This window comes from Onychostoma macrolepis, chromosome 18, assembly GCF_012432095.1.
Source record: "Onychostoma macrolepis isolate SWU-2019 chromosome 18, ASM1243209v1, whole genome shotgun sequence".
Taxonomy (NCBI): domain Eukaryota; kingdom Metazoa; phylum Chordata; class Actinopteri; order Cypriniformes; family Cyprinidae; genus Onychostoma; species Onychostoma macrolepis.
This window is the reverse complement of record NC_081172.1, coordinates 25145845-25161500: the sequence shown is the minus strand read 5'-3', so window position 1 is coordinate 25161500 and position 15656 is coordinate 25145845. Positions and strand designations below refer to the sequence as shown.

The following is a 15656-nucleotide window of genomic DNA, read 5'->3' as shown; positions in this document are numbered from 1 at the left end:
GTGATGCTGTAGCAACATAGTGTTAGGGGTGGGGATCAATCATGGTTAAAGAAAACTTTAAAACATAAAAATAAAAGACAGAAACACATACTTATTGCAAACGGAATTTAATTCAAAGATTAAGATATACAAAGATGGTGCACTCAAATTACTTATGAAAGGGAGAAAATGCAAAAGAAAAATAGAAAAAGGAAAAAGAGCCAATCACTTATTGGTAAAGTCATTGCATCACTGCAGCTTCTGTTAGAAGCTCTGGTTGCCATAGAATTTGATGTTTCCTCATTCAAAGAGAGAGGAGCTGTACTTGCATGACTGAAATAGATGTCTGAGAGGCATTTCAAAGTTGGATGACTGGCCTTAAAGGGACTTTGACTTAATTACAGATCTAGGAAAATGAACTTGTAAAGGATCAACCAGACTGAATAAACAGTTAGTTATTAGCTATGATGGAATTGATCCAGCTGGTGTAGCGGCACACCTCAACATAAACCCCAGGAAAGCGTGGTTTAGCACAGCCATTGCCAAAGGAAACAACACCTTTCAGTTTCCCGCTGCACACTACAGGGCCACCAGAATCCCCCTGAGAAGAAAATGGGAAAATGAAAAGGAAAAACGTGCATTTGTCTGTAAATTTCAAAGACATAAAAAGGAAGAAATCAATGACATACCTGACATGAGTCCTTCCCTCCCCGCATGAATCCAGCACAGAACATGTTTGTAGTTATTAATGTACCATATACACGCTTACACTTTGCCCTTGAGAGGACAGGCAAATCCAAACACTGCAGGACAGAAGCAGTGCCAGCTGGAAAGAGTATATGAGCAGCGTTAAAACTTTTCATCTTCATATCTAATGGTTGCATGCAGAGCCGTTGCAAGCATGGAGCGAGGCCCAGTGTGAGTTAGTTCATGTGAGTGTATCATGTATCTACCTTTTTGTTCATGGAAAGTTTTTGTCTAATGTTTGTCTAATGTTACAACTTATTTCAGAATTTAGAGAACACCCAAAATTAAGCTTCCCATAATGTTTGCCAAATGACAAATAAAACAAAGGAGAAATATATTATATATATATATATATATATATATTTTAAAACATTTTAAAAACTGAGAACATTCAGAAATAACATTGAATGTGCAAAACATAGAACATATTTTTGTCAGCTGGAATTCCCTTAATGATCTCCTTAATGTTCAAAGAGCCAAGAAAAAATTTTCAAGCATTTAGAAACTGAATGTATTTAACATTCTGAGAACACTAATGATTTTATAACTTAAAAAAAGCAGTGATGAAGAGGTGAAAAAGTTGAAAAACAAAATCATAATAAACAGAATTTTGCTGACGATTTCAGTAACAAAGAATGAAGAATGAATGAGATTTGTAGATAATGTGTGAAAGGCTGGTAACAAGTGGTTATTCTGTTAAGTTGTTCTGTCTGTGTGTATTAAATTTAAAATTTTTGTAACGGAGGGTGATTTTACTCTTCAACAAAAAGATTATGAATCATGTTGTGTGATGACTTAAACTAGTTCAAGGTAAGATATAGGCTACAGCTCAACATTTATGACAACTGTTTTACAATAGAAATGTTAAACTGATGTTAAAATGTACGTGCAGCATGAGTGTGCGATAACAATGTCATTTTCACAGTCAGTAGCCATAGACGTTTTCTGCATAATAGGCATTTGATTAAGAGTAAATGTCTATGTGATGTTGAGTTTGACACCGAAGCTCAGAAATATATACAGAACATTAAAGTATATAAAGAAGATTTTCATTACTCAGCCATCTCACCTCCAGTTCTGCCCCATCCAGAAACCAAGCAGTTCTCCCCTGCAGAGGTGCAGTTGGTTGCCAGAGGGATTGGTTTCACATACTTGTTGAAGGTGGCAGGACTTCTCAGCTTCATCAGCAGGATATCATTGTTATGAGGCCGATTATTGTATCTCGGTAAGGAATGATCTTCTACTCCGATCTGCTGCTCTGTGCTTTCAGCATCACGCAATCTGTGCTTTCCCAGGTAGACGAGGAGACGATTGCGTCTGTTTGACAAGCAACTCATAAATGTACAAATACATTTCAAACTAAAATATTCCAATGTAGAGCTGGATCCCAGTATTCAATAGACTAGACTCTTATCTTTATTGTGAACTGAAAGGTACTCTTTAGTGAAAAATGAGATTGATGAAGTAACATGATTAAAAAAGTGAGGTTATATACTCACGAGAATGTGCAGTGAGCAGCAGACACAACCCATCTTTCATTAATCAAAGATCCTCCACATGATATTCTGTTATCGGTAAGGTACGCTTGCCAGGGCTGGGAGTGGGGCTGGCATTCATAACCTCCAATGATTTTATCTCCTGAGCTGAAAGCTTTATAAAAATGTATTGTTGTTTTATTAACAGTATGTTAAAAATTATCTATAATACATGTCAGTGTAGGTATAAACTAACAATTGTCAATTATTGTCAAGTTATTTCAATAGTCAATAAGAATATTTGTAGGCTGTTAGTTTAGGGTTAGATTTAGTAGAATAAGTTGACTACACGCAAAGATACATATGGTCTGTAGGGGGACCATCAAAATAAAGACTTAGCAGATGCTGGGTAAAAAATCTCGAAATCTCGATATTAATCGATTCTCATTTTACATTCTTAAATCCCAAGAATCGATTATTCTAGCCTGTTTTCAGATAATGGACGGAACATTGAAGGGCACCTCCCATCCAATTTAAGCGCAATGAGCTTTGGTAGGCCTACCTTTAATATGAAACAAAGTCTCAGATTTCAAATTATGTCCATTATATTGCAGTGTTCAAACAATAAATGCCGTTTTGGCGCTGTTTAATGTGGAGTGACAGATCGCTGTAGCGGGAGCGCGAGACGCACGTGAACTGATCATCTCCTCCACTTTAGTACCAGTTTCAGCACAAAATAAACATGACTAAACATCCGAAGGTAAATTAAAAGAAACAGTACAACTTTACAATCCGTATCCTGTCTCATGTAATCGCTCAATCAGTGTTTCAGCCGCGCAAAGACGTCAATATAACAGCTTGTAAACAATGTCATGTAACGTCACATTTACCTCAGAAAAACATACTTGGTGACCAGTGTTGGGTTAGTTACTCAAAGAATGTAATATATTACTCATTACTATTTACTCCTTTCAAAAGTAATATTGTTACTTTACTTATTACTTTCTGGCAACAGTAATTAGTTACACTCCTAGTTACATTACTTTTTCTTCACGCCCCACAGAAGTTGTAACTGTGTATCTTCCACATAAAATTCTTCTACAATATTACTAACAACATATTTCTGCCTCATCATTTGACAAAAATTGCAGTCAGAAGTTATTAAAAACACTCAATAGCGATTGATAGTGGCATTCAAGTATTCATCTAATTAATTGTCATGTGTAGCTTGAAGTAATTTTTGCGTTACCCATATGTGATTCAATTTCGTTATGCATTTTATCAACTCACATGAGTTTGTAAGAAACCGTTTAATTTTCCAAATATATTTTTAATTATATTAATATAATGTACCACATGCGGATCAGAGGGATGTAATGCCAGAGTAAAGTAAAGCCACAACTTACACAACAGATGTTTTTTTCCTGACAAAATCAATATATAATGCAATATTTCTATCTGCTGAATGTAAGCTTTTCCATATTCCAAGCTTGCCTGCTGCACCGGGGACATCACATGCATGTGAGAATCATGAAAATAAATCTAGCAATTATTTGATTGTTAGATTTTAAATCAGTGGGGTTGAGGCATCAAAAGTAACTAAGTAACTAAGCTGTTTTATGGAAAGTAACTGTAATATTATTACTGAAATCTTGTTAGTAATTAGTTACACTACTAGTTACTGCAAAAAGTAATATTATTACAGTAACTAAATTACTAGTAACTAGTTACTTCCCAACACGGTTGGTGACCATAAACTGTAGAGAGGGGCATTTTGCTAAATATATGCACCATATAACACATTCATTATAAATGTTACTGTTCTTCAATGTTTAATTTATGCTTGAATAAATCCATCAAGTTTTTATGACAGCCACCATTATGTTTATATTTATATATATTAAATTAAAGTAGAAATATTATGTAATTGTAACTTTTATTATTTTTAAAAACTTCATTAAGTGTAATTTTAACAAATCAGTCAGTTTTGACCTTCAATATTATAGTAATGTAGTACCAACTGACTCTCATGTTTTACAGCATTAGTTGAAAGATTTTTTATTTCCTTGAGAAGATTTGGCATGTACTGTACCTGATATATATCCAAAATAATGCAATTTTGCAAAGTTACTTTTAGTTAGTAGAATGTCTAAAGTGGACTATCAAAATAAAGTGCTACCAGAATAACTGATAAGAGAGATCTACATACCCACAAGCACAACCAGTAGAATGAACACAGCGGTCTTCATTGCAGTTGAGGAGAGGAGAGAGCACATCTGCAAAGTTCAGGAATTGCATTCATGTTTTTAAGCAATCGATTTAACAATGACATCTACAGAACAACCAATAAGATCACGACTAATGGTTTGGAAACAAAAATAAGCACGTGGGACAACAATTTTTACACACTTTTTACACAGTTTTGCATGGGAATGATAAATGCAAGTGTTGACTTAGTATAAATAGACAAAAACAGATGACAAAAATGCCATTTTACAACTTAAACATTTTACTATGTATGTTTACTTGTTTATGGTTTAATAAATACAAGAAAAAAAATCTACAGGGTTCCTACATATTTTCCATTTCATAAATTATTTTCCAAACTTCTCTGTAAAAAAAATTTCAGGCTGTATTTCATAGTAAAAAAACAAATAAGAAAGGGTGTAACAATGAAAGGTTAAATTCACAATACCGAATTCACAATTTAAAACTGTTGTTGTCAACCAAATTCAATAGTTAGTACGTAGTACCAGTAAAATTGAACTGTTTTCGGTACCATAGCAAACACTATTTGAAGTGTATATCTGTATTTTAGCACACTAGGGTGACTATGAACATGAAATTGTCCAGCCATGGCTTCCTGTTTCACAGGAATATAAATATGAGGGAAAACAAAGGCCAAATTCCCTTTATCATCTATCACAATGAGAAAAAAAAAGAATATAGTTCTGATGTGCAGGTCTTGTAGAAAGAAAGAAGGAAGTCACTCCAGTCTAGAGGAAGTGGTTAGATGTAAGTGAATAAGATATTCTGCCTTCTGGTGAAGGTGGTTGACAAACATGGTCTTGCTGAAGTGTGAGAAGACCAGCTCTCTGTATGCAAGCAGCGTTGTGAAGACAAGCATTATTTTTGCTTGTTTATATCTACATTTTATACTTTAATGACATAAAGGAAAAACAAATTGAAAAAAATAAATAAATGTATTAACAGATTTGGCAAGATCACAGGTATTCATAAACATCAGGATGTAACAAGTACCCTCGACTTAGGTTGGAGCAGTGGACCAGTTTGTGGAAAGCTCTGGTGATATTTATGAATATTAACACAGATCATTAGATGAAATTCACTGCAGTGTACAGGTGCTGGTCATATAAACAGAATATCATCAAAAAGTTGATTTATTTCACTAATTCCATTCAAAAGGTGCAACTTGTGTGGCAAAGCGGGGGGGCGTCACACGACAGAAACGGTGGAGAGACGACTACGCCACCCTAGGACCTACACCCAGGGAAATACTACAAGGAAATTTAACACAGAAATCATTAATCCTCAAACATGCTAGAGAATGGTCTCATCAACAGTTTACCAATTGAATACCCACAGTTTACAAAGAGACCATAAACCTTACTTGGACAGAAGGGACAAACCCCACAACAAATCAGTGCATTCAAATTCATAAAGCAAGTGACAAAACCGAAAAGAAAAGAAACTACAACAAAAGAAACAAAATACACTCTCCCCTTCTGTCAAGATTCAGTATCACAGCTCGTTAAACAGTCACCTGTGGATATAAATGCACAGTCATACAGATCGATTGAATAATAGTCTTACAAACACTTAAAGGGGCCACGGTCCGACACCATGATGGCCACACAGTCAGCTGCATGCACAGTACAATGAAACCGTAAGATCAGGCAGTATACGAAAGCAGCCGTATGAACAGCCGTAGATGAAACCGGTGTAGGAAACAACCGTAGATACAGGGTTATGAAACAACAGCTAGCACTCTCAGGCCGCACCTCATTCGTAGACAACAGTAAGCTTTACGCTACCTGCGCTCATCACTTCGTACACACACATCCCAGGGGAAAGCGACAGGACATAAACATCTGGACCTTTACGGCCCACAAGATGGGAACCCAGAGCGGAATGATCATGCCACACTTCAACTTGCTTATGAAGCCTCTGGGCCTCCTATAAAACGCACCTCAATGATTGAGTCACCATGTGTAACCAATGACAAAAATGCCACTCAACGCCAGTGGGCGTGTCTTCCCAACTGACAGACACAAAGATTAAAACGGAAACGGATTCTAATGAATCCGCAAACCATAATAAAACTCATCCTGTCACACTTGTATATTATATTCATTCATTACACACAGACTGATATATTTCAAATGTTTATTTCTTTTAATTTTGATGATTCTAACCAGTGTTGGGCACGTTACTTTAAAAAAGTAATTAGTACAAGTTACTTCTCACAAATAGTAACTGAGTTAGTAACTGAGTTACATCATTATAAAAGTAACTAATTACCAGGGAAAGTAACTATTGCGTTACTTTTTAAAAAATGTTCAAATGTCAAATAACTTTGGATGCCCCCAATATTAAATATGTTAAATTAATGAAATGGACACTAAAAAGAGTAAATTATTATTATAAAACACTGTACATTAATCTACACTATTTATCTACTGACACTTAGTATCAGTCAGTCAAGCATTATAATATAATATTATGATAATTTAATATTATATGATGATAGAACTTTAGTAATTAGAGTAACCAAGTATGAATGCATATTTGTCATCAATATAAAACGCACTAAGGATTAATGAGATGCTGGGTTCATGAATATTAATCACGTTGTCTGCGTTCAGCCAATGAAATTGTCGTTTGATTACTCGTTACTGAAAAAAATAACGCCGTTAGTAACGCCGTTTATTTATAACGCAGTTATTCCCATCACTGATTATAACTGACAACTATGGAAAATCCCAAATTCAGTATCTCAGAAAATTAGAATATTACTTAAGACCAATACAAAGAAAGGATTTTTAGAAATCTTGGCCAACTGAAAAGTATGAACATGAAAAGTATGAGCATGTACAGCACTCAATACTTAGTTGGGGCTCCTTTTGCCTGAATTACTGCAGCAATGCGGCGTGGCATGAAGTCGATCAGTCTGTGGCACTGCTCAGGTGTTATTAGAGCACAGGTTGCTCTGATAGTGGCCTTCAGCTCTTCTGCATTGTTGGGTCTGGCATATCGCATCTTCCTCTTCACAATACCCCATAGATTTTCTATGGGGTTAAGGTCAGGCGAGTTTGCTGGCCAGTTAAGAACAGGGATACCATGGTCCTTAAACCAGATACTGGTTGCTTTGGCACTGTGTGCAGGTACCAAGTCCTGTTGGAAAATGAAATCTGCATCTCCATAAAGTTGGTCAGCAGCAGGAAGCATGAAGTGCTCTAAAACTTCCTGGTATACGGCTGCGTTGACCTTGGACCTCAGAAAACACAGTGGACCAACACCAACAGATGACATGGCATCCCAAACCATCACTGACTGTGGAAACTTTACACTGGACCTCAAGCAACGTGGATTGTGTGCCTCTCCTCTCTTCCTCCAGACTCTGGGACCCTGATTTCCAAAGGAAATGCAAAATTTACTTTCATCAGAGAACATAACTTTGGACCACTCAGCAGCAGTCTAGTCCTTTTTGTCTTTAGCCCAGGCGAGACGCTTCTGACGCTGTCTGTTGTTCAAGAGTGGCTTGACACAAGGAATGCGACAGCTGAAACCCATGTCTTGCATACGTCTGTGCGTAGTGGTTCTTGAAGCACTGACTCCAGCTGCAGTCCACTCTTTGTGAATCTCCCCCACATTTTTGAATGGGTTTTGTTTCACAATCCTCTCCAGGGTGTGGTTATCCCTATTGCTTGTACACTTTTTTTCTACCACATCTTTTCATTCCCTTCGTCTCTCTATTAATGTGCTTGGACACAGAGCTCTGTGAACAGCCAGCCTCTTTTGCAATGACCTTTTGTGTCTTGCCCTCCTTGTGCAACGTGTCAATGGTCGTCTTTTGGACAACTGTCAAGTCAGCAGTCTTCCCCATGATTGTGTAGCCTACAGAACTAGACTGAGAGACCATTTAAAGGCCTTTGCAGGTGTTTTGAGTTAATTAGCTGATTAGAGTGTGGCACCAGGTGTCTTCAATATTGAACCTTTTCACAATATTCTAATTTTCTGAGTGTGGTGTTCTGAGTAAGCCTCTAGAGGGAGCTCTAGTATGAGTTAAGGTGGAGAAGAAAGAGAAACGAGTGTAGTACACGGTGGTGAATAAAGAAGGTAACACTGAGTGCATTTGCTTTTATTGATACACTCAACATATTGGCGACGAGGATGGCTTTGAGTCTCAGCCAACCTGCCCGTTCCTGCAAACGCCGGGTGAACCACCGATTCCATTCACAGGGTGGATCAAAACTTTCGACAATTTCTTGCTGGCCGTGGGCGAGGAGCTGCCTAATGCTAGGAAGCGTGCTCTTCTGATACACTGCCTCGGAGCCGAGGGTCAAAGATTGTTCTACACCCTGAACGTGAGTGATCAGGAGACGATACGATGCTTCTGCTTTGAGTGCAATACGGGATTTTTGTCCCTAAAGTTAATGTGGTTGCTGAACGTTACCGCTTCCGCCAACGGAGCCAACGCGGCGAGACCACAGATCAGTATGTCGCTGCATTACGTGAACTGGCTGCCACCTGTGAATTTGGCACGATGGAGGACGAGATGATACGCGATCAGCTGGTCGAAAAGACTAATTCATCTCGCATCAGAGAACGGCTGCTGCTGGAAGTGCCACTCGACCTTAAGAAAGCCGTGACTGTCGCCCGGCAAATTGAAACTGCTACAGCGGAGGCTAAAGCTATGGTCGGCGTCATCCGACAACTCAGTACAAGCAGTTCAACAACATAACCGGTTCGATGGAGCAAAAGTAAAGTCAATGCCTCGCGTGGACCTCCAAAATTTACCCGCACGCACTTGTTACCGCTGCGGATCTGAGCAGCACGCAGCTAATTTTCCCGGATGCCCTGCTAAGGATGCAGTGTGCAGGAATTGTAACAAAACAGGACATTTTGCAAAGATTTGTCGTGAAACAAACGGGTGAGTGAAATTACGGTACCTGAAGTGACTGTGTTAAATATTGAACATTCTGCTCGTGACTGTGGAAAAATAATGTGTACAGTACAGATATGTGCAAGCACAGGACAAACACAGGACATTCAGTTAATGGTGGACACGGGTTCAGCAGTGTCCATATTGCCAATGTCCATTTACACTGGATCTTTCAGTCAAGCACCCCTTTCACCACCGAAACTCAGTCTAGTTAGTTTTGGGGGCGATGCAATTGAAGTGAAAGGATGCCTGCCAGCCAGCATCTCGTATGGAGGCCATTGCACTACCACAGACTTATACATTGTACAAAAGGGATCAGCTGTGCTGGGCAGAGACCTCTTTACTGGACTGTGTTTACAGATTTGTGATGGTCAGGTCAGTACAGACCAGTGCACGCATCCTGTCTCATCTATAGATGCAAAGTCGGAAAACAGCCTGGGATGTGCAAGAGGATTTGTACATCGTGTTCATGTTCGGCCAGGTGTTCAGCCAGTGCAGCAGAAACTGAGGAGGTTACCTTTCTCAATTCGCAACGAGGTGTCCAAGGAATTACAGAAGCTTGTGCAACAGGATGTAATCGAGCCTGTGGATGCATCTGAGTGGGTCTCCCCAATAGTTGTCACTAGAAAAAAAGATGGGGGGATTAGGCTCTGCGTCGACTTGCGTGAGCCTAACAAGGCAGTGGTAGTGGACAGCTTTCCTCTTCCCCATATGGAGGAGATGTTTGCGAGCTTGTGTGGAGCAACAGTGTTTTCCACATTAGACCTCCAAAGTGCGTATCACCAAGTAACGTTGCATGAGGACAGCCGAGACATTACTGCGTTTATCACGCATGATGGATTATTCCGTTTCAAAAGGGTTCCATATGGACTGGCCTCAGCTCCAAGCTGCTTCCAGAGGATGATGTCTGAAATCCTTAAAGGTCAGTCTGGAGCTCATTGTTACTTGGATGATATCATGGTCGCAGGAGCAACGTTCAAGGAACATGACGAAAATCTGCAAGCTGTGCTGCAGCGAATCGATAAAGCAGGCCTCAAACTGAACATGACAAAGTGCCACTTCAGAAAAGCAGAACTGTCATTTCTGGGTCACACACTGTCAGAAAAGGGATTACAGCCTGATGCTTCCCATATTTCTGCAGTGTCCGATGCACCACCTCCTGTTGATGAGGTTAGTCTTCATTCGTTTCTGGGTCTCACATCATGGTATTCTAAATTCATACCAAATTACGCTACAGTGGTGGAGCCATTGCGTGTGCTTACGAGGCTCTACTCCATTCGTTTGGTCACCTGAGGCTCAGGAGAGCTTTGAGGCAGTTAAAGGGCTAATTGTGAATAGTGCTGCCCTTGCGCTTTTCAATCCAGAACTGCCTACTATAGTCACCACAGATGCCTCAGACTACGGGATAGGAGGTGTTCTTACCCAGATACACGCAGACAACATGGAGAGAACAGTGGCTTTTGCCTCACGCACTCTTACCGCAGCAGAACGGAAGTACTCCACAGTAGAAAAAGAGGCACTAGCATGTGTTTGGGCCACAGAGCGATGGAGGACCTACTTGTGGGGACGACACTTCACACTGCGGACAGATCACAGCCCGCTGACCACCCTTTTGTCATCTAAGGGTCAAGGCAGAGCAGGTATGCGATAGCAAGATGGTCAGCTAGGCTGATGGCTTTTACCTATGATATTCAGTACAAGCCGGGCATGAGAACGTGACTGCAGACTGTCTATCTCGTTTACCACTCCCTAGTACTGAGCCTAGTCTGGAACATGATTTGGAAGTCGTAGCTCACATCTACCCTCACGGCAATAATCAGCTCTGAGTTCAAAGTGGCATGTGATTCTTGTCCTATCCAAGCTGAGCTACGCAGACTGCTCGTCTCAAAATGGCCAAAGTGTGCAAAGGCACTGGATCATGCGTTAAAGCCGTATTTTCAAGTGCGGCATGAACTTTCACTCAGGACGGTTGCATGGTGCGTGGAACCACACGCCTCCTGGTTCCAGAATGTCTCCAGCCCAAGTTCATCGCACTCGCACATGATACACACCAGGGCATTGTGAGGACCAAAAGGAGGCTGAGAGAGCTCTACTGGTGGCCTGGTATGGACAAACAAGTAGAAACAGCTGTTAAAGCTTGTGTCACTTGTCAGTTACATGACAAATCTGCTGTCACACATACCACACCGCTCCAACCTGTGCCTTACCCTACTGACGCCTGGGAGAAAGTGGCCATAGACATCATGGGACCTTTTGATGCAGCACCTGCTGATTGTCGTTTGTGATCACTCTGGTGGACTATTACAGTAAGTGGCCCGAGATAGCATTTGTCTCACATCCTACCACTCATGCCGTGACGGTTCCTTTCTACAGTGTTTAGCAGGAAGGGAACCCGAAAGAGCTGATTTCTGATAATGGAGTACAGTTCACTTCACACGACTTCAGACTGTTCTTGCAAAACAGAGGAATCATACACAGGACATCATCTGTGTATTACCCAAGAGCAAATGGGGAAGTCGAACGTTTCAATCGCAGCTTAAAGGATAGTTTACAAACTGCTTCACTGGAAGGAAGAGGGTGGAAGGAGTTCACCAAAGACTTTCTGCAGGCATACCGTGCAACGCCTCATGCCACAACACAGTGCACACCAACTGAACTTTTGCATGGGAGAGCCATGTTGACCAAACTTAACGTTTCGGGTCTTTGCTTGCCACCTGCAGGCAGAGCACTTACACCTCATCAGCTTGCCTCACACGTGAAAGAGAAACAGGAAAAAACTAAACGGTACAGTGACAGAAAACGCAGCGCAAAGCATGTTTCATTTCAGTGTGGATCGTATGTCCGTGTAAAGAAACCCGGAATTGTGCCAAAGACCCAGTCTAAATTTGGAAAACCCCTGAAGGTTGTGGGTAAGAAAGGACTATACACATATAAGCTGTCAGATGGACGATGCTGGAATGCATCCCACCTGGCATCTGCACTTGCTCCGTGCAGAGCAGACGAGTTCAGTGAACTGCCATCGTTTGACTCTGGGAATACTGATCCTGTAGGGGGTGAACAACCTGCAGTAGTTACACGACCTGTTCGGAGCAGGCGTGCACCTGCATGGACTCAGGATTATGTAATGTAAAATGTGTTTAATGCATTATTCGCACACAATATGTGTCTATACAGTATATGGAAAAGAATGTTCTTGTTGTTCTGTTAATATTGTGGTTGAGTAGGTGATGCTTATACCAAGTGTTGGGAAATTGTATTACTGTACCAATATGTGTTCAATAAGGGTTTGTTTGCGAATCATAATGTTGGGATTGAATGTTTGCAAAGAGGAAAAAAAATCAACAGTAACCTGTATCTTAACTGTTAACTAATTGCACTGAGACTTTGTCCCTATAGCATGTTTGTTCTTAAGAGAGAGGGATATGTGGTGTTCTGAGTAAGCCTCTAGAGGGAGCTCTAGTATGAGTTAAGGTGGAGAAGAAAGAGAAACGAGTGTAGTACACGGTGGTGAATAAAGAAGGTAACACTGAGTGCATTTGCTTTTATTGATACACTCAACACTGAGATACTGAATTTGGGATTTTCCTTAGTTGTCAGTTATAATCATCAAAATTAAAAGAAATAAACATTTGAAATATATCAGTCTGTGTGTAATGAATGAATATAATATACAAGTTTCACTTTTTGAATGGAATTTGTGAAATAAATCAACTTTTTGATGATATTCTAATTATATGACCAGCACCTGTATACTGTATTTATAACAATAGAGTTAACAATATACACCACGGTTTGAAAACAAGACAAAAATAAAATGAACAACAAAAAAATCAAGCCACAAGATATGAATGGGTCCGTGTACTTTTGCGTCCATTCGTTTTTCGTTTTTTAACCCAGAAATGAAATACGGAAAATGCAGTTTCTTCTATAATGGTTCGAACTCCGATGAATAATAAGCAGGAACAAACTAACTTTCATTATTCAAAATTCCTATTTCATTAAAAATCGTAAAAATGATATAAAGCTTTTTTTTTTTTTTGTAATGTATGTAAATCCTAAATTTAATTTCTACCTTTTTTGAGTGTTTCTATTCAGACTCACCCTCTCCTGCTACTGACGTTGCTACCACCATAACTGCTTTATGAAAACATTTAGCTTCGATATTTTTATGATCTTAATAATTTTTCATGCCTAAAAACATATGAAATACACATTAGATAGCCCATTTATTTGAAAATAACTGTATCCACAAGTTCTACAGGAGAGGGAACGAAACGAAAGCAAGAGAAGGTCAGTTAAAGCAAAGACAAGGGACTTGGTTAAAGCAAGAAATAGGATAACTGACATTTTATGCTGATTTCCTGAGTGGCCATGCTTTTAGTTCAGTTCAGCCCCCCAAGGGGGAAACGTGATTTCTACCGAAAAAACGGCCGGCCCCTACTGTTTTATGCCTCTAGGTTTCGGGCTTCGATCGGGCCAATTTTCACATCATAGTTCAGACATGGGCCGGGCCTCGGAACTGTTTTAGGCTTCTCCTTATTTTGATATTTTAAACATCCATCCAGTGATGAAAAAAAATGCCGCGCTGGTGGAAACAACACGAGACCGCGTGCCGCGACTGTGAAGAGCGGCTCGACAGTGTTTAGAGTTCTGCAGCAGCAGCGCGCGCGCCATCAGCGCAGCTGAAGAGTTCTGCTTCAAATACACGCAATAAAGCTTGCCGCAAAGCCCCAGCAAAAGTAATTACCATGAATGTGTCCGGGGGAAATAGTAAGGAGATATTTGAATTATGTACTAATAAACTATTGTTTTCTGTGTCAGTGTTGCAAAGATGAAGATGATGATCCTGACTCGCCATCTCCTCATTAGACGCGCCAGAAGTACATCTTCACGGATTATAATGAAAGAGTTTTTGTTATCGATTTTATTTATTTCGTTAAGTAGTAATTTAAAGCTTTCTATAGATATATTTATCATGTCTGTGAGGCATGTATTCGCTGACTTTCGGTTCATTTTTGTGAAGCGCTCCTGTTCAAGACGAGACGGCACAAAGCGCATATAGCGCATCATTGTTTTCTTAAAACACGACGTTTTGTTGATATTGTGAGTGTACACAAATAAAAGTAGACCCTTTACAGTTCCGAATGATGTATTACTCTTACCTTTATGAGCAAAAATTACGGCGTAAATTGTTTCCATTGAAAAAAAAAAATGCAATTGATTGCGCTGGTGCCCCCATGTCCTGCGCTTTAGCTTCCACTCTCTGCACAAACTACTGGATGCAGCGCACATTTATCTAGGTTTAACCTTTAAACATTGTTGTATGCTTGAACTGTTTCAGTAGGCTATATCTATAGATTTTATTTTAGACAAGTCGTGATGATTTGAGAAGGCTAAATTGATCAAACGTAGGCTATGATCAGCCTGCCGGTCTGCCGCTGGCCGCTTGGTCGTTACTTTAAGAAAGAAAAAAATTTATTTAACGAACAAAAAAAAAAAAAATGCTCCAAACGTTTTTCTAAATTAGCTTAGCCTAATAAAAAAACGAAACGAAATATAATCACTTTGCCATTACATACAAAACTGAACTATTTTAATAGCTGAAACAGTCCGCTATAATCTGATTTGGGAGAAGGGGAAAAAAAGACAATGATTTCAGATTTTCAAATGATTTCAGAAGCACCCTCAGTGATTTGATTCAGGAACCAGGCCTGCCTGTATCTGGAGACTGTAACTTTATATATTTCTATATTATATTTCTATATTTACCCCATATATTAAACCGTGTGTAGCGCTCTAACACGATAGCCTACTGTACTTTGAGCAACCATGCATGGTCCTCTCCGATACCGTGACCCAGATAGCACACAAAATTTTAACAAAATTATATCCCAGTATATAATTTCATGATGATAAAGGTCCCAGGATTCTGCTATGTCTATTTTAAAAATCATATTTGTATTAAGTCTCTGCATTGTTCCAAAGATGGCTCTAGTTCTCAACTGAACGTGTAGGAGAAGCATTACTAAATTTAGCCAAAGAAAAACTGTTAAAATCTAAATTTTTCTATATTAATTTGTGCATTTTTCAAATGTTTATTAAAAGTGCAAAAATTCATTAAAAAAATCTGAAAAGAAGTCCATATTTAACTTTTTCGGGTAAATATTTTGTGTGTACGGTTCTAATTTCAGTTTTGGTTTTCAGCATAGCATTTAAAAATACAATAACTGTTCTTTTTTCATTTTTTTGGTCTGGGTTAAAAAACGAAA

General features: G+C 39.3%; 1 protein-coding gene across 2 annotated transcripts; it reads right to left on the bottom strand.

Moving 5' to 3' along the window:
• Window positions 1-106: 106 nt before the first annotated feature.
• Window positions 107-14647, bottom strand: LOC131524745 (trypsin-3-like). 2 transcript variants are annotated; one of them, XM_058752046.1, is made up of 6 exons: window positions 14550-14647; window positions 4411-4477; window positions 2226-2376; window positions 1796-2043; window positions 669-805; window positions 107-580 (listed from the first exon to the last, which is right to left on the bottom strand). In XM_058752046.1, exons 2-6 carry the CDS (start codon window positions 4475-4477, stop codon window positions 431-433), a joined length of 753 nt encoding a protein of 250 aa, XP_058608029.1. In that variant the 5' UTR covers window positions 14550-14647; the 3' UTR covers window positions 107-430. The 2 variants fall into 2 exon arrangements, with proteins under 2 accessions (XP_058608029.1, XP_058608028.1); XM_058752045.1 differs by lacking the exon at window positions 14550-14647 and adding an exon at window positions 6257-6347.
• Between the last annotated feature and the right edge of the window lie 1009 nt (window positions 14648-15656).